Raw genomic sequence first — 22,326 nt, 5'->3', positions numbered from 1 at the left:
CATGAGGACACGGGGAGAAGACAGCCATCCACACGCCAAGGAGACAGGCCTCGGAAACCAGCCCTGTGACACCTCCCTCTCGGACATCCAGCCTCCAGAACCAGAAGAGAAGGAACACCTGTGCTCAAGCCCCCACCTGTGATGCTGCCCAGAAAACTAACGTGACACCCGTTCCACCTGTGAAGGACGCACGTGGTTTTGAATAAGCACAGCACAGCTTAGCAAGGCGGGAACCGTAGGGAAGACGTGCCGCCTACGTGAGGAGCAGGCGTCCCTGGGTGTTCCTGGTTTTCTGTCCAAGTTTGACTGAACCAATGTTCTTAGTCTTTTTAAAAATTTTGTTTTTAGGGTTTATTTGCATTTTCTTCCCTCTTCTAACTTGACGGTTTTAACAGCGATTATTCACTAATAGTAATAATCTGGGTGGTGTCTTTCCACGGAAGCTCCAGGTTCAGTCATGTCATTTCAGCAGGCGGCTGTGAGGTGCTGTTGTTGTTCAGTATGAGGATGTTGAACTAAAAATCAAGATGCTGATGTAAAGTTGGTTCAGAATGTATCGATTACGTGAAATGACCTGTACGGAAGGTTGAGAAGCTTGTTCCATGGAGCAGATGCCTGGTGTGAGTGGATGAGGGGGCCCTGAGCATGGGGAGCCTCCATCGCGTCCGCCAGGAGCTGGGGGTGGGCCCCAGCTGCAGCCTGAGCTGTGATGGGCAGTGGGGCACCCATGGTGCTGACTGGTGATCGCCCCGTGGTGGCTGGTGCCAGCGGCTGTGACACAGTCGGAGGATAGGACAGGATAGACGCCAGTGCCCGGATGGAGTTGGCCCAGCCAGCATGGTGATGGGGCCAGAGGAGAGGTCCCATGAGGACCGCAGGTCAGGTTTCGGCCCGTGTTCTCGGTGGACCTCTCCACCCATGTGATTTCTCGGACTGCAGACTCTGCGTGTGGTGCCTGCTGTCTAAGGCAGCACAGTGTGCCTTGCGCAGTGTAGACTGGCCACCTGCCATGGCCTAAACTAAGGGGGAGTGTTTAATGAGGATGTGGTGTGACCAGGGCAGTCTCACTGGGTCCTAGAGGGGCGTCCAGTTGCTGCATTTCTGCACACCCCACGCTTTCTCCCCTTCCAGACCACCCTCTGGCCGCCAGGCATCCTGGAAGGGGGAGGGGTCTGGTGGGCAGGACCCCCACACCCTTTCTCATGGCTTCAGGCCACAAATAGAGGAGGCATTTCTGATAGTTTTAGTATTTCACAGATGCAAATGAGCCTAACTTATATGCCCTTTTCTGAAAACTCCATACAACATGCAGCAACTTTTTTTTTTTTTTTTTTTTGTGGTACACGGGCCTCTCACTGTTGTGGCCTCTCCCGTTGCGGAGCACAGGCTCCAGACGCGCAGGCTCAGCGGCCATGGCTCACGGGCCCAGCCGCTTTGCGGCATGTGGGATCTTCCCAGACCGGGGCACGAATCCGTGTCCCCTGCATCGGCAGGCGGACTGTCAACCACTGCGCCACCAGGGAAGCCCTATTTTTTAAAGATAAAATTCATTTAATCTAAAGTTTACCATAACCATTTCAAAATGTACAGTTCAGTGATTCTTAGTATACTCACAATGTTATGTAACCATCACCACTAATTCCAGAACATTCTTTTCACCCCAAAAGAAACCCATATCCATTGCAGTCATCCCCATTCATGCCTCCCTGCTTTCTGTCTCTACAGATTTGTGTATTCTGGACATTTTGCCTGAGTGGAATTGCATAATAGGTGACCTTTTGTGTCTGCTTCTGTCACTTAGCATGTTTTCCAGGTTCATCTGAATTGTAACGAGTATCAGTGCTTCATTTCTTTTTGTTGCTGAATAATATTCCATTCCGTGGATATACCACATTTTGTTTATCTGTTCATCGATAGACAGATATTTGGGTTATTTCTACTTTTAGGCTTTTATTAATAACGCCACTTTGAACATCCCTGCACAAGTGTTTGTGTGGACATGTGTTTTCAGTTCTCTTGGATATAAACCTAGAAGTGGAATTGCTGGGTCATGTGGTACTCCTATGTTTAACATTTTGAGGAACAGCCAAACTGTTTTCCACAGCAGCTGCACCATTCTTCATCACACCAGCCATGCGGGGGGAGGGGGGGGGTCCAGTTTCTCCACACCCTTGCCAACACTTGCTATTTTCTGTTTTCTTACCCTACTAGGCTAACCATCCTAGTAGGTGTGAGATTGCACCTCACTGTGGTTCTGATTCCCGTTTCCCTGATGACTGGTGATGTTGAGTGTCTTCTCATGTGTGTGTTGGACATTTGTGTATCTTTTTTAGAGAAATGTGTATATAAGTCCTTGGCCCATATTGTAATTGGATTGCTTGTCTTTTTGCTGCTGAGTTGTAAGAGGTGGTCATAATCTGGACACAAGAGCTTTATCAGATACATGATTTGCAAATATTTTCTCCCATTCCATGGGTTAGCCTTTCACTTCCTTGATGGTGTCTTGAAGTATAAAACATTTTAATTTTGATTAAGTCCATTATATCTATTTCTTCTTCTGTTGCTTGTGTTTTTGGTGTCATTTAAAAAACTGTTGCCAAATCCAAGGCCACAAATTTTACATCTAAGGTTTCTTCTGAGTTTTATAGTTTTAGCTCTTACATTTAAGTAATTTATCCATTTTGAGTTAATGTTTGAATATGGTGTGAGGTAGGGGTCCAGATTCATTCCTTTGTCTGGATATCCAGTCATCCCAGCACCACTTGTTGCAGAGACTGTCCTTTCTCCACTTGGCACCCTTGTCAAAAATCAATTGTCCAGGGCTTCCCTGGTGGCACAGTGGTTGGGAGTCCGCCTACTGATGCAGGAGACACGGGTTCATGCCCCGGTCCGGGAAGATCCCACATGCTGCAGAGCGGCTGGGCCCGTGAGCCATGGCCGCTGAGCCTGCGCGTCCAGAGCCTGTGCTCCGCAACAGGAGAGGCCACAACAGTGAGAGGCCCGCGTACCGAAAAAAAAACAAAAACAAAAACAAAAAAATCAATTGGCCATAAATGTTTGGGTTTATTTCTGGGCTCTCAATTCTGTTCCATTGGTCTCTATGTCTGTCATTATGCCAGTACCACACTGTTTTAATTACTGTAGCTTTGTAATAAGTTTTGAAATCAGAGTTAAGAGTCTTCTAACTTCGTTGTTTTTCAAGATTGTTTTAGCTGTTCGGGGTCCCTCACAATTCCATATGAATTTTAGGATCAGCTTGTCCATTTCTGGAAGAAAAAAAAAAAAGGAAGTTGGAATTTTGTTACAAATTGCACTGAATTTGCAGAACACTCTGGGGATTAGTGCCATCTTAACAATATTAAGTTGTTCAATCCATGAATTTTGTCTAGCTTTCCATTTAAGTCATTTTTAATTTCTTTTAACAATGTTTTGTAGTTTTCATTATAAATTTTATACTTAAAAAAAGTTTATTCCAAAGTATTTTATTCTTTTTGATACTATTGTAAATGGAATTGTTTTCTTTTTGGATTATTAATTGCTGGTATATGGAAATACTAATAAATGCTTTGACCTTGCATTAGGCAGTGGTTTCTTAAATATGGAAATATAGATTTTTGTATGTTGATCTTGTATCCTACAACTTTGCCAAACTTAATAGCTCTAACAGGTTTTTTTGTGTATGTGGATTTTTCAGGGTTTTCTATATACAGGATCTTATCTGTGAGAAGAGATGTTTTACTTCTTCCTGTTCAATCTGGATGCCTTTACTTCCTTTCTTTCTTGACTAATTGCCTTGTCTAGTACTTTCAGTATAATGTTGAAATGAAGTGGCAAGAATGTGAATTGTAATCATTCCTAATCTTAGAGGGAAGCAGCCAGGCTTTCTCAATGGAGTATAATGTCAGCCGTGTGTTTTTCATGCTTTCTCTATTGAGTGTAGTGCCAGCTGTGGGTTTTTCATGCATGCTTTGTCATTTGAAGTTCCCTCTAGCCCTAGTTTCTTGAGTGTTTTTTAATCCTGAAAGAGCAACATATTTTTTGAAGCAATATGCCTTGGGAATTTTGAAGAAAAAACAATTCATTTGCAGCTAGAAAAAGAGAAATCTTGGCTAAAGACAAAACAATCAAATCACAATCAAATAGACAAATACAAGTTGTGGGCAGGTCATATGAAACATTCTGTAAAGGTCATCTGAGGATTTGCTTGAAGGCTTGATGCTTGTGGAGGACACAGTTTGGCGATAAGCAGAGCTGCAGGTGTGTCCAAGTCTTTTCAGTGTTGGAAGAAGCAGCCAGATGAGGAAAGGGGCCTTTGTCAGTCAGTCCTTGGATGAGGTTGAGAAAATGTTCTTTGTACAGTTAGGACACAGCATGCTGATTCTGGTAACTATTTGTTCACTTGACAGAAGTGTTTGTTTGTTTGTTAGTTTCAAAAGGGCATTGGTGATTCCATTTGTTCTTAAAGATGAGGGCATGATCTGTAAACAGCCACAACAATCGGTGTGTATGCATTTTGATGAATTTCCGTCACCCAAGAGCCCATGTTGGACCCTTATTATTTGTTATTGCTTTATATCTGTATATATTTTAAAGAGCCAGGTAATCCCAGAAGAATTATAAAAAACAGCCTTGTGCCCCAAGCTCCGTGACACAAATACACCGATCGTGAAGGCTGCGGCCGTCCCAAGGGTGGCTTGGTGGCGGTGCCCTGGTGGAGGGCACGCGTGTGTGCTTGTGGGCAGGGGGCCATGTGGACAGGCACAATGCAGGGGGAGTCAGAGGTTAGGCATGAAATCAAGCTCAAGTGGGTGTCCTGCAAATCAGACCCAGAGCCAGAAAGGGTGAGAATTATGAACCTCGGATCTCAGCCAGCCGATCAACAAGAGGAGAGCTGATTAAGTCGCCTCTTCTGAAGCCTTGCGGCCAGCCCGGTGTTCCTAGGGAGACGGTGGCCTCTGTCAGCAGTGAAGGGGGTCCTGACATGCCTCGTCCAGATCCCCAAGCCTCACCCTGCGGGCCCGATGTGTGGGCGAGGGGATGCTGTGGCCCTGCTGAGCCCCGAGCCCTGAGCAGTGAAACACGACATCTGACTGCCGTGCAGCGATGAGCCATCTTCTACCAGAAGAGACAAGGGAAACCCGGGCCGGGAAGCTGCGCTCTGCGCCTGGCCACCCTGACACAGACAGCAGATCGCCTTCCTCAGCCCGCAGGCTTGGCCTCAGATGAGTGTGTGCTCGGCATGGGAGCATCGGGAAGAGCTCTGCCCTCAGGTGCATCCTTGCCCTTCATAACAGGAGTCATATCCTGCCTCGGGTCCACGGCACCGCCTGTATTCATCCTGATACTTAAGTGAGCAGTAGTGTTTCCAAGTTCTGTTAGCTGATTAAAAGCTCCCAAAAGTATTCTGTGAAAAATGATCAAATGTTGATGTCACCCGACAGGGGATGGTCTGCCTGGAAGCACATCCCTGCTCTGCCCTTGATCCTGGCGGTAACGTCCCTGCTCTGCCCTTGATCCTGGCAGTAACGACACAGTCGTTAATCAACTGGATGGATCAGATTAACATAAGAACTACATTCTTGCCCCTTAGCTTCACAAAAGTGAAGTATATTGATGGCAGAAGAATTTGAAAATGTTCCAAAGCTTTCACAATTTAAATGTCTCTCAACCACACGTTCTGTTATATGTGCATTAGTGATTTTGCTCAGTCCTTTTCGTTGTTTTTAAAGTAAAATATTCATTTTTCTGAGAAAGACTAATGGGGATATCCACTTGTGTTGGATAAAGGTTACTTTGCCATATCTTGAATGAGAACATGAAGATTAGAGTGTCGATCCTGCCCAGTGTGGAGAGCATGGCAGCAGCACCGGAAGCTGCCTCTCCAGACGGTGCAGCTCAGCAGGTCCACTTCCAGGAATTTGTTTGGAGGAACCCTGTGGTCAGTGGTGCAAAGTTATGTACAGCCAGGATGGTCATAGCAGGTGCTTGTAATAGTGCAAATTTAGAATCAACCTCCATATGCAAAATTTAGGACAGTGGTTAAATTATAGTTAAATTTGCCAATGACATGGACTATCATGTAGCCTTTGAGAGTATGTAAGCTTAAATGTATCTTAATATTTTATCATATTCACTTTTGAATGATATTATACATATAATATATACGTGTATAATGATGCGTGATCCCATTAAGGCGTGTGTGTGTCTGTGTGTGGCGTGATCCCATTAAGACGTGTGTGTGTCTGTGTGTGGGTGTGAACAGACACACACACTGCATACATGTTGTTAGCATATAGAGAGAAAAAGGTCCAGAAGGTTATGCACCAAAATGTTGAGATTCATGTTGTGGTCATGAGGGGTGTGTTACATGGAGTCTTTTTATTTTCTGCTTCTTATTCATGAATTAGTTATGTTTTTATACCATATTATAAAACCCCAGAAGTTTACATAATAAGTAACTTAATGTGAATTTAAATAATCATAAGCTCACCCCTTGTCCCTGTCTGGGTGTAGAGCTTAGTGGCTCTGCTGGCAAAATGCTTGGCTGACTGACATCAGTATTTACGGCTCTGGCTACCCATCTTCAGTGAAAGTGGCTGGAGAAGCTGCTCGGCAAGTAGACGTCTGATGGCATCTGTCCCTGCTTCTTCCTGCAGGTGGTGACACTCAGGTCCAGCCTGCGCGACGGCTCTACACCGTGGGCCTGCCTCCTGAGGGGTGGGTCCCCCCTCCGCCGGAGGCCCCCAGCTGCTCGAGTCCTGAGAGCTCCTCCAGCGGCGAAGACATAGGAGGTAAGACCGCTGACAGCCTTTGGGGTCTTCCAGGGTCGTGACTCCATCTGAACTTTAACGGGGCTGAGCGTCTCACTGCTGTGTGGTCTGCAGTCGTCAGAGATGCCTGTAAGATCCACAGCAGGAAAAGCTCAGGCTGGGAGGAGACTTAAGGCTGGAATGTGATCGCAGCCCCATTTGTTAGCAAGTTAGGGGAAGTCTGGCGTTAATACATCCAAATGTGAAAGTGCTTCTCTTGTTAAGTAGGACTTTTTTTCTTGATTTTCCAATTTTTTCAAAATTTCTGAGATTGTATATCAACTTTGTAATGATGAAATAACTTATGTTGCATCTCTTGTGGAAAATTGAATGATGATATTTGCTTTTGCTGTTGGATGTTTTGTGAGTGAAGGAAGATCAAGGGTCAGGTGCTCTGGTGGCGGTGCAGAGGCTGCACGTTACATTCTTACTGTAAAAAGTCAAATGGTAGTTTTTTCCCCTTTTAATTCATCATTTTGGAACTTCCTTAAGAGGAATTTGGAATTTTCCCCAGTTGATTTTTAACAAGTAAAAACTAAGAAACTCTGTACCATAAACCTTAACTTGAATATCAAGAAAATATGATTTTCTAGTAGATTGATCTTTCTGACTTCCTAATTAAAGCGTCAGAAACCATAAAACCAAAAATGGGATAGCTAAGCAGTAATATAGTCATCTATTCAAGCCCTGTTGAAAATCTTTGGAATATAATTATTGGATAAATAGATTATTTCATTCAAAAATTAAGCTATGTTCTTATAAAGATAAATTACTTTGGTGACATACTCCGTTGTGTACTTAATATATTCAATGAAAAAATGCGGACTCATTCCGGGGCTGTTGCCCACAGTGAGCTCTGCTGCCCATGCCTCCCGGGCGGGTCTTTGGGCAGCATCCCAGCCGAGAACCTTCTGGGTGCCCTTGACTGAATGCATTGCCGAGCTAGAGGGACGTCCTTCCAGGAGATGGGAAAGCATCTCAGCAGCTGGACACACGTCCCTGTGGTAGTCACTCTTCCTGGCCCTCAAGTCCCAGTGCCACCGCCTCCAGGAAGGCATGGGGGTGGCCTGGTGCCGCTCTGCTCTAGCAGGTGAGCAGTGGTCAGGGCGAAGCAGAGAGATGGGGAGTCGGTGCCTAGGACACATCCCTCTAATTACCATGGTAACCTGCACATCCCCGGCGACTTTCATTGTACCTTTGGCTCCAGCAGGTCCCAGGTTACATTTCTGCAGTTGCTTCTTGGCAGGCCATCCTGTTCATGTCCCTCTTTCTGTCCTCTGGTTCCCAGGAGCACACAGGTTCCAAGGACCTTCTCCCAGAGGCTGTGGTCAAGGAAGGTGTGGTGCGCCACCATCTCCCTCAAAGGAGAGACTGGACTGGGAAGGAAGGTTGGGATCTCCTTGCAGGACATTAGCTCCATCCCTGAGGTCACAGGGTGACATGTCCACCTTGCTCTGACATTCTGACTCCAGCTTCTGCCCTGACCCCACACCTGAACCCCACTGCTGCCCCAGCCCCATGTGTGTCTGTCCCACAGCAGGCGGGCCTGGGCTCCTCGATGACCTCCTGGTGGCCACATGGCTCTCCCCCGCTGGGGACAGGTCTCAGCTTTAAGAAGTGGTCCTTTCTCTCAAGAGGCCCTGTGAGCTCAGTTCCATAAGTCAACATCACTGAAAACGTTGACCCAGGTTTTCAGAAGAGCTTTGAATAACTCCTTCATGCACTTCTGGCTGGGAAGTTGATATCTTTCTATCTTGAACACTTGTAACTCATCTCCAATGTTTCAGTTCACTTTTCTTACTGTTTCTCTAATATTTTTCCCCTTTGTGAACCCGTTTGACAAGGTGGGCCACTTCAGGGGTCTGAAGTGAGAAAGTGGAAGGAAGTGTTAATACTGTTTAAAATGAGAGATCTGGGCTTCTCTGGTGACGCAGTGGTTAAGAATCCACCTGCCAATGCAGGGGACACGGGTTCGAGCCCTGGCCTGGGAAGATCCCACATGCCACAGGGCATCTAAGCCCGGGCACCACAACTACTGAACCTGCGCTCTAGAGCCCACGAGCCACAACTACCGAGCCTGCGCGCATAGAGCCCATGCTCCGCAACAAGAGAAGCCACTGCAATGAGAAGCCACGCACCACAACTAGAGAAAGCCCGTGCACAGCAACAAAGACTCAACGCAGAAATCAATCTTAATCCATCAATCTGCCAAAAAGTTTTTAAAAAATAAAATGAGAGACCCTTCAGAGAGGCGTGAGAGGCCACCGTGCTCAGCCGGGAGGCATGTGTCGGGGGTCGTTAGGGCTCGATAGGGGGCTGGGACAGGAAGAGGGACGCCTGAGCCGGGACTGGCAGGGCGTGAGGCGTGCAGACCCACAAGGCTGAGAGCGGGAGGGCTCCACAGTCTTATTGGTGGCACTGAAAGCAAAGAGAGCATGAGGACTGGAGTCGGAAAAGAAGGAAAAGTCCAGAGGTGACTGTGTCCACTGTTGATGGCCATTTGAATGCCCAGCACCAATAAACCAGTTCAGTAGTGACTCCTCAAGAAGTTGGGAAGGAAGAGGCTTCCCGGTCGGCTGCCCCGTCTGTGGCCGCCGAGTCCTGCGTCCCCTCCCTCGGCCCGTGCGGGGCGGCAGGTCTGGTGGCACCCAAGGCTGACCCCTCCTCACCTCAGGGCCTGGTCCGGTCGCCCCGCCCGGTACCGCTCTCAGTGGGTGTCGTGCCTGGGCAGGGAGACTGGGGCTGATGGTGCACGGCACCCTTCCAGGTGGTCTCGGTTCTCACCCGCTGCAGGTGATGGTGACAAGAGCTGGGTCCCGGCTGAAGGAGGGTGCCAGCTGCCCACCTCCCCTCTGCTTCGGCTCCCCTGACATGGACTGAGAGCAGGAGTGACTTTTTTTTGGGGGGATAAATTTGAATTCATAATTTTTTTTTAATTTATTTTTGGCCACGTTGGGTCTTCGTTGCTGCACACAGGCTTTCTCTAGCTGCGGTGAGCGGGAGCTGCTCTTCCTTGGGGTGCGCGAGCTCTATGCGCGCAGGCTCAGTAGTTGTGGCACACGAGCTTAGTTGCTCCGCGGCGTGTGGGATCTTCCCGGACCAGGGCTCGAACCCATGTCCCCTGCATTGGCAGGCGGATTCTTAACCACTGCGCCACCAGGGAAGCCCAGGAGTAACATTTTTAAAGGCTGTGAAAATCCTTTGTGAACTCTGCCGCTGTGCAAATCTAAACTGTTGTTGCAAGCATTGTCTCACGTGCTCCAGTTACAAAGAAATTCGCATTTCATGAGGCGTCTCTTCTGATTTTGATGTTGGCAGCTTCCACCTGGGTCTGCAGGGGCTCCTTCCCAGGCACACCGGGGTCTTCACACCTGCCGCCTGCCCATGGCGCTGCTCGGTCTGTCCGGGACCCTGTGCAGGGCTGACAGTCCTGTGGACGCTCCTCTGTGTGAGCTCCTGGTGACAGCACCGTGTGGGGACTGGTGCCGTCGACTCACAGGTTGACAAACTTGTCTTCTTCATACTTACACTGGACTGAGAACCCACATTGAGAACTGGGTGCAATTCTGCATTTCCCTGTTAAGACTGGTTTTCTTTTGATGTGAAACTTTTATTCCTATAACTGATGTGTTTTAACTGTAACTGAAATTACTCTTTCCATTTCTCTTGTGAATGTCTGGTCTTCTCCAGCAAGTCCCCCCTTTAACCTCTGTGGACCTTCAGTGCTTTCCTGTCCCTTCCAGTAGGAATGGTCTGTACTTAGCCAGCCTCCTGGTCTATCGATTTTGTAACAAAATTTGTCCTTCACATTTGCATCTCTATGGCTCATTTACCATTTTCACGGGCTTCCTTCTGCCCCTTCACCTTTATTAGCGGAACCAAGAATTCAGCCTTTCAACGGAGAGCAGTAAGCCACCCACGTCCCTTTAGAAACAGAATTGTGACTATGGTCTCAGCATTTCAGCGTTGGCTCTGGCAGTGAGCCTTCAGCAGCGCGGCCCCATGTCTTGCATGCGCATTGTTGAGAACGTAGGTGATCTTCGCGAGTGACAGGTCAGGTGCACTTACCTGGTTTGAAACCTGCTTTTCACAGCCACCACTTTCTACACCATCATCTTCTCCTCTTTTCCTTAATTAAGTATTCTTGCTAGCTGTCCTTCTCTGCCTCCCCTTTCCAGCTTTCAGTGTCTCATCTCTTATCAGCAGGCGCTTGTCCTTGGAGCCGGACCCCGTGCAGCCAAAGGTGCGTCCCTCCTCTGCAGGCACGTGCATGCTGCCGTCATAGCAGCTTTGCAGAGGTCCTTTTTTCATAATGAAAAGGCAGGAGTTCCTGCCTGCCACTGGCAGCAGGTGAAGTTCTGGAACCTCTACACAGAAACTTTACATTTACACATTTTACACAGAAATAAGAACCTCAGTTTGTTTTATAAACTAAAAAACAGGCCAGCCTCTAGGAAAGAGGGCCTTTTCTTCTCTGTTACTCCAAACTTTTTTTTTTTTTTTAAAAGAAGAATATTTTGTTTTTCTTGACCACAGAAACACTTATTATAGAAAAGTCAAGCATTACAGAAAACGCACAGGAAGTAACACATCACCTAAGGCCACCAGGCTGAGACCCTCAGAAAACATCTTTTGAAACCTCTCCCCTGTGCATGTTGTATATGCATGCGCAGATTTTATAAACGTTGGACCATATCATATGATGCATTATAAACCACTTTCCACACTTAATGTATTAGGGAGGTTTTTTCACATTTCAGTGCATATAGATATATCATTTTTTAAAAGTAGCTGAAATCTATTTTATGAAAGCAACTTGTTTATAACTAGGCTCCCCTCCCCTGCACTGAAAGACACCTAGAACTTTGCCTGGTGCTCGATAAGCACTTTGCACATGAACATCATTGAACATACATGGTACATACATGCAGTAGTCTGATTCCTTCCTGAATATAAACTCTTAGAAGTGGAAATATTAAGCGTAAGAGTCCATGTGTTTCTAAATTTGAAGACATAATAACAAACTGTCTTTCAGAAGGCTGTTCCAGTTCTCATCCCTGAAGGCAGCCTAAGGAGATCCCCTCTCTTCCATCGCCTGGACATTTTCAGTCTTTTAAATTTTAGCTAATTGTTTGGACAACATATATCTTACATTTTCATGTGAGAAAACTGTGTGTTAGGGAAATTCTTTCTAAGCCTAAGAGCCTAAATGACAGGTTTGACTGTGAAGAAATTTAAACTTTCTTTATGGCAAAGGGCACTATAAATAAGGTTCAGAGCAAAGGACAAAATAGGAGATGATCTTTGCACATTCCACAATAGATGAAAGTTAGCTTCCTTACCATATAACAAGATATTACAAATCAATAAGAAAAGAAAAGATCACCCCAGTAGAATGAGCAGAACAGATGGCGACACCCAGAGGGACAAGTAATACTCACAAGCACCCTCGTATGGCTCCTGTTTATATATATATATATATATATATATATATATATATATATATATATATATATATATATATTTTTTTTTTTTTTTTTTTTTTTTTTTTTTGCGGTACGCGGGCCTCTCACTGTTGCAGCCTCTCCCGTTGCGGAGCACAGGCTCCAGACGCGCAGGCTCAGTGGCCATGGCTCATGGGCCCAGCCGCTCCGCGGCACGTGTGATCTTCCTGGACCGGGACACGAACCCCTGTCCCCTGCATCGGCAGGCGGACTCTCAACCACTGCACCACCAGGGAAGCCCCTTTATATTTTTATATGAAATGTTTGACCCATCTGAGATATATTTTGTTAGAACAAGGTGTAGATCCATTTTTTAAAAAATAGATTTTCCTTTTTAAATCCTGCACTTTTTCTTCAGTTACCTGTTACTTTTCCTTGATGGTTTCGAAGCCATGTATGTGATGGACCACGTTCCACATCCACGGCTCTCTTCCCGGCTTCTGCTCACCCGTCTTCCCCGACCTGCATTCCTCAGCGGCTGCCCCGCTGGCTCGTGGGCTGGATGGGCCTTCACCATGGGGGCTTCCTCGTGCCTCTTTGCAGGCCGTTGGGTAGATGCAGCGTCCATCCCTGTCAGCAGGACGGCTGGGGATCCCTGCCCTCATCTGCACCTTCCCTGGGGCCACATGGGCATTGCAGAGCCACGCAGAGCTGAAGGGCCATTCCAGGAGTCACGGGGCGCCCACGGAGGGGGCACTGCACCTGGGTCGGAGAAACCCGACCCATCTGGTTTCTTTCTTCTTTTTCCAGAAGAGCTTCTTAGTCGTGAATGAGTGATTCCCACGTTTACCGATCTGTACATCGATCCGTTATTCGTGTCTTATATAGCTATTTACATTTCTTTGTGACCTTTTCCAGTATTGCTCTCTGGACTTCATGACGGCGCCACTGTTTGGTTTTTTTGGCTATCATAACATACTTTATGAACTTTTTGCAGACAGCCAAGTTTGATGAGGGCTGAGACTCTCTAATTAGGTCATCTCCGCGTTTCAGGAGCCACCTCCACAGAGTTCCCCGACCTGCATGTGCTGGGCTCCCCTGGTAAACGTCACCACCAGGAGGGCTCCCATGCCCTAGAAAGTGAACACCTGGGCAGAGTCTGGAATGCACGGCTTTCTTCTCCTTCCGCTGCCACAGCCCCACGCCACCTGTGAGGGTGCCCGGCCTCCTCCACACTCTGCCCTTTGCTCCTTCAGCTGCCACTCCGAGAGGGTACAGTTAGGCCAGAATTCACTCCTTGAAGTCACTTCCTCCTGTCCCCGTCCCCGTCCCAGGGCCTCCAGGGCTGTGGGCTCGAGACTCAGCACCGTCTCGGGGTGCTCTGACCCAGGCGCCACCCTGGACCTGAGAATACTGGCCGGCTCCACAGTCCAGGGATGCACTGCGGGCTGGTCCCGCTGCACTGTCAGAGCTGTGTGTCAGCTCTTCCCAATGTCCTTGTTATCCTTGTGAGAACACGGGGGAAGCCTGGTCAGATGCCTGGTCACTTACCTCGCTGCTGGCTGGTCGTCTGCTTTCCTCTTCCCTGGGCTGCGTCCCTGCAACAAAGTACACTCAACACCTGAAGCATTTAATAATTGCACACACCCGGAACTACTTCCTCTCTTTGTGCCTTTTCCAGAATTTATGTCTGTATTGAAGATACCTGCCTTTTTATAACTGAGTATAGCGTATCTATGATGTTATACGTTACTTTAGTTGTTGTAACAGTTATGTTCATTGCTTGCTGGGTGCCAGCAATCTGGCATCTGTTTTTGGATCTGTGGTTTCAGTGACTGAGAGGTGCCCCTGTCCCTCTGGGTGTCTTTCTTTTTTTTTTTTTTTGCGATACGCAGGCCTCTCACTGCTGTGGCCTCTCCCGTTGCAGAGCACAGGCTCCGGACACTCAGGCTCAGCGGCCATGGCTCACGGGCCCAGCCGCTCCACGGCATGTGGGATCTTCCCGGACCGGGGCACGAACCCGCGTCCCCTGCATCGGCAAGCGGACTCTCAACCACTGCGCTTGCTGTCTGGGCTGTTTCCCTGTTTTTGCTTGCTGGGATCTTGTTTTGGATCTTCCTCTGCAGATGTCTTCCTTTTCCAGATTTCCTATGAAATCTGACTTGCCTTTGGTTTTAATTCCTTCGCTAAGGTCTGTGGCGCAATTCCCCGGCGCGTCACCGTCACCGCGGTGTCTCACTCTCAGGGTCCTCGTGGCCCCGCCTCTTCGGTGACTTTCTCGCTTACAACTGCCCGCTCCAATGCTGTTTATAACGGGAAGTGAGACCTCCCCATCTGTCTGGCTCTCATCAGAGGGTGCAGTGGGGCACTGGCGGGGCGGCGAGTCAGTTTGGGACACTAAGCCCCTCTGCCTGGTGCCTCTGCCTCTGTCAGGGCTCATTCAGGCTCGTCGCGTCGCTCTGGATCTCCTCCTGTGACCTCTGCCCCTGCCTGCTAAAGTAGCCCAGGGGTTCCCGTCTGCTCCTTCCATTCATGTTCTTGCGAGTCGGTCCTGCTGGGGCCCAGCTCTGTGCTGGTCGGTGCGTGGGCTCCTGTTCGCTGACCTCACACACGTCGCCTGTGTCTGTCTAAGACCTGCCACACTTGCTGTCACCCCCTTTGTTGATCTGCTCCCCCCTCCAGCCAGCCAGGCAGGGTAGGGTCGGGTAAGGCTCCGGCTTCCTTCTAGCCTTTGCCCCCTGCTCGGTCCCTCCAGTGTGGGGACCTCTCCTCCATCCACATCCTTCCCTCTGCACGTCCTCTCTTGGCCTCCCTTACCCCGCCCCCCACCACGACACAGAAGTGCCCCCTCCCTTTGCCTTCCATCCACTATCTGGTTATTTCTGTAACTTTCTTGCTCTTGCATCCTCACCTCCAGCCCCTGGGGGACGGAGCTCCGACTTGGCAGGTGGCAGAGTGAGAGTGAAGGGCCCTGGGTTTGCAGCCCCACTGTTGACTGTGGGTGCCGTCTTCCTTACTTCCCTGAGCCTCAGTTTCCTTGGCCACCTGATGGGGTAATAATCCTGCACTAGCACACCACACGCTTGCTGTGCCAATTAGATTGGGTTTGTGCAAAGCTTGTTCAAGCGTGAGCACTGCCAGCTCTTAATTCCCTGAGGCACCAGCGCCTGCTGGTGTTAAGTCTTCAGTCAATATTTGATGAACCAAGTTGCGTAATTATTTATAAAAACAGCCTGCAAATAAGGAGCAGTCCTCTCTCCTCGTATAATCACTCGTATAATCACAAGTGGTTGACTGTATTGACATGGTTTTTGTGTTCAGATCAAGCTGCAAAGTCATTAAAATCAAGTCATTTTGATGGAAAGCTATTATGATTAGTATTCTAATAGCAGGCTCTGGTTGAAATAGTTATTAACTTCATGTTAACTTTCGGAAGCATGAGCTAAATGCACAGTTCTAATGTGGCTTTGTTGTGAGTCAACCATCCTTTCAATGAGTTTTGACAGCTTTAGGCCGCAGTTCTAAGGCAGATCCATCTTCAGATCTCACTGGCTCTGTTTGGGCTGCAGAAACCCTGATGCGTGATTTCTCTGAGCTTCCCAGGTGCAGAGCACAGCAGGCACTCTAGCTTGTTTGACTAATAAGGTGCAGTTTTCACCGGAGGCCACCGGAGTCAAGGTAGAGTCCTAGGCAGGCTCTCAGCAGAGATTCTCTGACCGGCGCCACGTTCCATACACATACTCTCTCAAGGGCGCAGCAAAGCCAGACTCAGAGTTAGCAGGCTTTCATTCTTGTCCTGGTGATTTATTGAAATGAGACTTAAGACATGTAATTGTGTGAAAGCCTTTCCTTTCTCACAGGTTACTTGGGGGCATCTGAGGGACAGTAGAGGTGGTGTCATTCTGAACCACTCTTTTCTCTCAGTGAGTCGAGAACCCTCACTTAGACCAGCTGCCTCTGCCATGCACTGTCAACAATGTGACATAAAAGGCTAGACATGGAAGAGAGTTCATGCGTTCTTAGAGCACCTAAAAAGGCCTAGATTGTTTCTAGAACTATTTTGTACGCTCATGTTTTTGTTTCTTTGGCATCTTATTGGCACACACACCTGATACCCTGGATTCCTCTCAGTCACAGTGGCGTGAGCTTGCATAGCTTTAGATGTATGATTGACCAAGGACTATGTGGGTCAGAATATTAATTTTGAAATAATTTACCAGTGGAGTCTGCACAGCTCTCTAACCTGTCTTTATAAAAAAAGAAAACCCACAGTTGTTCAGATTGCCATTTATTTTCTTAAAGTATATACTTAATTTCCAAACCATTGTTGGCACATATTCATAAGAAACTTGGATTAGAGAAATATTTAGATCTTGGTAAACCCGTACACCACCTTAGCTTATTGTTAAGCAAATGCATTACAATAATAGAACAGATTATGAATACTTCTTTGGATATTGATTAATATTTCTTCAACTAATAAAATTTATTGATTAATATTTCTTCAACTAATAGACATTCCATAAAGAGATACTGAGAAAAGAAGGTGGGAAATTATTTAAGATGAAGATGTCCACTCTTGGCACTTTATTCAGCATAGTATTGGAAGTCCTAGCCAGAGCAATTAGACAAGAAAAAGAAATAAAAGGCCTCTAAATTAGGAAGGAAGAAGTAAAACTGAGTCTATTTGCAGATGACATGGTTTTATATATTAAAAACCCTAAAGACTCCACCAAAAAAAAAAAAACTGTTAGAATGAACAAATGAATTCAGTCAAGTTGCAGGGTACAAAATCAGTTTACAAAGATCAGTTTCATTTCTTTACACTAACAATGAACTATCAGAAATTAGGAAAACAGCCCAATTTACAATTGCATCAAAAAGAATAAAATTCCTAGGTAGGAATAAATTTAATGGAGGTGAAAGGTCTATACATGAAAACTATAAGACATTGATGAAGGAAATTGACAATGACAAATGTAAATAAATGGAAAGATATTTCATGCTCGTAGATTGGAAGAATTACTATTGTTAAAATGTCCATACTACCCAAAGCAATCTACAGATTCAGTGCAATCCCTATCAAAATTCCAAGGGAATTTCTCACAGAAATGGAACAAATAATCTTAAAATTTGTATGGAACCACAAAAGACCCTGAATAGCCAAAGCAATCTTGAGAAAGAAGAACAAAGATAGAGGTAACATGCTTTCTGACCTCAAACTATATTACAAAGCTGCAGTAATCAGAACAGTGTGATATTGGCATAAAAACATACACGTAGACCAATGGAACAGAACAGAGAGCCCAGAAATAAACCCACACATATATGGTCAATTAATTTACAACAAAGGAGCCAAGACTGTACAATGGGGAAAGGACAGTTTCTTCAATAAATGGTGTTGGGAAAACTGGACAGCCACATGCAAAAGAATGAAACTAGAACCCTGTCTCGCACCATACACAAAAACTAACTCAAAATAAATTTAAGACCTGAATGTAAGAACTGAAACCATAAAACTCCTAGAAGAAAACATAAGTGGTAAGCTCCTTGACATCAGTCTTGGCAGTGACTTCTAGGATTTGACACCATCTGTATCCTAAAATAATGAGGTAGCATAAGAATCTTGCGAATTCTGAATGTAAATTCCATTGCATTTTCACAGCCAGTCAGATTCTTAATCTCAAGGTAATCAGAGCCAAACAGGAGACTACTTGCAACAAAAGCATCCGGTGTGAAGTAGCAATTGGTCATGGTAGAGCCAGAGTGATGGATCTCCTCTGTGTCCAGAGGCTGACCTTGTGAAGGTGACCTTACACCCTGCTCCCTGCTTTGTCCTGGGCCGTAGAAGCCATTGGCTGCGTGTGAGACTTGGCTTAACTCATTGACAGCCCAAGGAACTCCCTGTTAGTAAAAAGTCAAGAGACCCAGACTTCCTACCTAAGTTCACCCTAATCTATCTGACTGGGAGAGAGAAAGCCTGACTATGAGAGTCCTTTCTGGTTGTATGAATACCGAGGAGTGACTGATGATCAGCAGATTTAAACGCACCACGTGTAGCCATACTTCAGTCTCCAAAGGACAGTTGATTCATATTTGTGGAAACGATAAATAAGCAGCTTTTGCTCTTGACTTCCAGAGCACATGGATTCTGTCCCCTGATTGCACCGTCTCTTTCTGCACCGTGGCTGGATCTGATATAACGAGCTCTTTGTTTGAACCTTGTGTGTCAGACATTGGAGGAACAACCATGATGATAACACAACCCTTACTGCTGTAGAGCTTAGAGGTTAGGGAGTGGAATAAAGTCAGTAACAGACTTTGTCACTCAGTACTAAGTGTTACTAGCGATAGAGACCAAGTGCCATAGGAGCACAGCGGATGGAGAAGCTAACCTTGGGAAGTCTTACAAAGCACTTGAGATTTGAACTGGTAAGAAAAGGTTGGCTCATAAACAAGAGGAACGATTTAATTTTCGACAGAGAATGAAGAATCATGAAAAGGTCTGGTATGTTTGGGGTAGAAAATGTTATAAAGGGTCAAATTTATCATTTTTCCATATCTTTATAAATTATGTTACATTACTCGGAGTTCTGCATGTAACCCAGCCAAACAGCTACGTTCTTTTTGAAAGCAACTGACAAGGGATTAATCTCCAAAATATACAAGTAGCTCATGCAGCTCAATATCAGAAAAACAAACAACCCAATCCAAAAATGGGCAGAAGACCTAAATAGGCATTTCTCCAAAGAAGACATGCAAATTGCCGACAAACACATGAAAAGCTGCTCAACATCACTAGTTATTAGAGAAATGCACATCAAAGCTACAATGAGTTATCACCTCACACCAGTTAGAATGGGCATCATCAGAAAATCTACAAACAACAAATGCTGGAGGGGGTGTGGAGAAAAGGGAACGCTTTTGCACTGTTGGTGGGAATGTAAATTGACACAGCCACTGTGGAGAACAGTATGGAGGTTCCTTAAAAAACTAAAAACAGAACTACACATACAACCCAGCAATCCCACTCCTGGGCACATACCCTGAGAAAACCATCATTCAAAGAGTCATGTACCACAGTGTTCACTGCAGCTCTATATATACTATAGCCAGGCATGGAAGCAACCTAAGTGTCCATCGACAGATGAATGGATAAAGAAGATGTGACACATATATACAATGGAATATGACTCAGCCATAAAAAGAAATGAAATTGAGTTATTTGTAGTGAGGATGGACATAGAGTCTGTCATACGGAGTAAAGCAAGTCAGAGAAAAACAAATACCGTATGCTAACACATATATGTGGAATCTAAAAAAAAAATGGTTCTGATGAACCTAGGGGCAGGACAGGAATAAAGACACAGACGTAGAGAATGGACTTGAGGACATGGGGAGGGGGAAGGGGAAGCTGGGACGAAGTGAGACAGTGGCATGGACATATATACACTACCAAATGTAAAATAGATAGGTAGTGGGAAGCACCCGCATAGCACAGGGAGATCAGCTCGGTGCTTTGTGTCCACCTAGAAGGGTGGGATAGGGAGGGTGGGAGGGAGACGCAAGAGGGAAGAGATATGGGAATATATGTATATGTATAGCTGATTCACTTTGTTATACAACAGAAACTAACACAACATTGTAAAGCAATTATACTCCCATAAAGATGTTAAAAAAAAATTATGTTCAATTATGTGTAGCCATTGCCCAGTGATCTATAGGTTATGCTGGAAATGTTAAAAGAAGAAAATTAACAGATCTTTGTATCGATTGTAATGCCTACATATCATATCTAGGTATTAACATGCATTACTGTTTTTCAAAAGAAATATTGAACCGTGTCTGTGTGAGTTAACTGGATATTCTCCACGCTAAGTCGCATCAAGATGTTGTACTTAGGAAACAGACACGAAGATGTCTCCTTTGGGGAAAAGGCCTCTAAGCACCGGCTGCCGAGGTAGATGTGAGCCCATGTCGGGTAGCACACAATTAGGGTGGTGAAGTCCTCCTGCAGTAACCGCTGTCCCTCATCTGTGAGAAAACGAGAGACTCAAGCAACAAATACGTAGCGTCGAAAGGGCATTGAGTGATGAGTATTTCTTCAGATCAAGTAATTAGTCCTGTCAGTTACCACGAACAAGACGCGGAAAGAGCAGGGTGGCCGTGTGACCTCTGGCCCCGGGAGCCGGATGTCCCCAGCCATTGCCTCTTGCACGAGCCCGTGGTGAGCGTCCCGGACGGTGCCGTGCTGTCCAGAAGCAGAAGGACTCCCCCACCTCCGGGAGCGTGCGCCCTGGGAGTGATGCAGGGGCATGAGCTGAGGTGGAGACTCGGGTGCCCCGTCTGCTGACCCCAGGGCAGCATGGGCGCCCCTGCTTCGGCCTCTGCGGAGCCCTCATTACAGGGAGGCCCAGGGACAGCGAGGCTCCCTGCTGCTCTGGGGCTGCAGTTCCAGTGTCCGGTGGGGTCCTTGGGGTTGGTGCTCTCTGCCAAACTTGGCGCTCGCCAGCGTTACCTTGCGACCCTGGTTGCTGTGCGGGTGAGCGTCCTCCTTGCCGCACTCGCGTCCTGCTTCTGTGTCTGCAGGCTCCCATGCAGCCTGTCTGTAGGGCCTGGGGGCCTTTTGGACTTACAGTGGTGCCGTCTGTAGCTGGCGTCCCCGTGAGGTCTGACACTTTCCCTCCTCTTGTTGCATCGCAGGGCCTCCGGCAGGGAAGCAGCAGGGTGAGGGCTCCACGTGCAGTGTCCCTGCGGGATTTTCTCACCTTCTATCGCATTTCGCATTTCCCTTACATTTCTGGTTTGCTACACGTTTTCATGATTTGTTGGTGTTAATATTGATTGAATACTTTATATCACTACAATAAAACGGTTAATATTTTGTTTAGAAGTTTTGTATTGCTCTTTAGGAGAGGGGTTGGCCTGCAACCTTCCCGTCTTTCAGTGTCCTCATCAGGTTTTGAAAGAACTGTGTTGTCCTCACAAAGCGTGTGGTCACCGTCACTGTGTCTATTCTCCAGAAATGTTTTGTATGTTGGGCGTTTGTTTCTTCCTTAAATGTTCCTTAGAAGTCAGGTGAATCCACCTAGGCCTGAAGTTCTTTTGTGGGATTATTTTTAACTAAAGATTCAATTTTGTAATAGATATAGGACTATTAAGATTTTCCGTTTCTTCATGTGTCCAGTTTGGTATGTTGTACTTTTCTCAGAATCCTCCATTTCATACAAACTATGTAATGTATTTGCATAGAGTTGTCCACAGAGCCATCTTATTGGTCCTTTTGCGCCTTTTGTGTGTATGTTAACACACGCCTTCACCCCACGCTGGCCTTTATGTGTCCTCTGCTCGTCCCGTCCAGTCTTGCACTGTTCGTCTGTTTTCTTTCTTCACAGTGTCAGTGCTGGTTGCTGTCTCTCTGTTGGGTTTTCTTTTCTCTTCCTTTATTTTGTGCTCCTCTGATTGTTATTTCTTTCCTTCTGCTTTCCTCAGGTATAAGTTGCTGTTGTTTTTCCAGCTTCTTTCTTACTTATATGATTGATTTTTAGCCTTTTTTCTTTCCTGACATATTTAAGATTATAAATTCACCTTTAAGTAGAATTTAGTGACATCCCATGTTTTGAGTTGTCATAATTTCATCAAGTTTAAAATAATAATTTTTCCTTATTATGAAAACAGTATCTGCTCAATGTCCTACAGTTGGAAGTCAGAAAAATACAATGAAAAAAAAAAAACCTACAGTCACAGCACCCAGAAACCACAGTTAACCCCACAGGTCTGGCATCTGGACCTTCAGTATCTCAGTATGTATTAAGTTTTCCTCTTAAGAAGTGTGCACACACACTTATATGAAAAAGTATGATACTCTTATGTTTTACACCCTTCTTTGCCACCTCCTCCTTCTCAAATTCCTGTTTTATAGTCTTTTAGAGTAGCAGGCTGATAGCACAATCATCCTCACAGGGCAGCATGCGTGCTGTGCTCTCACCACTTGCAAAGAGAGATGAACCGGAGGATGACGTCAGTAATTGGCTCGGCTGGAAGGGCCTGGAGAACGGAGATATCAGGGAATA

At 46.3% G+C, this 22,326-nt stretch overlaps 1 protein-coding gene across 3 annotated transcripts in view; it reads left to right on the top strand.

Annotated features, from left to right (window-relative positions):
- The window catches only part of ERICH1 (glutamate rich 1), a 53,336-nt gene that overhangs the window by 15,681 nt on the left and 15,329 nt on the right, over positions 1–22,326 (top strand). For all 3 annotated transcript variants that reach the window (XM_079909014.1, XM_079909015.1, XM_079909013.1), the window contains exon 3: positions 6,657–6,791. In XM_079909014.1, coding sequence (XP_079765140.1) covers positions 6,657–6,791 — 135 coding nt within the window. The remainder of the gene's footprint in view (positions 1–6,656; positions 6,792–22,326) is intronic.

Source organism: Stenella coeruleoalba (assembly GCF_951394435.1).
Source record: "Stenella coeruleoalba genome assembly, chromosome: 21".
In the NCBI taxonomy this organism is placed as follows: domain Eukaryota; kingdom Metazoa; phylum Chordata; class Mammalia; order Artiodactyla; family Delphinidae; genus Stenella; species Stenella coeruleoalba.
This window is presented reverse-complemented; position numbering and strand designations above follow the sequence as displayed.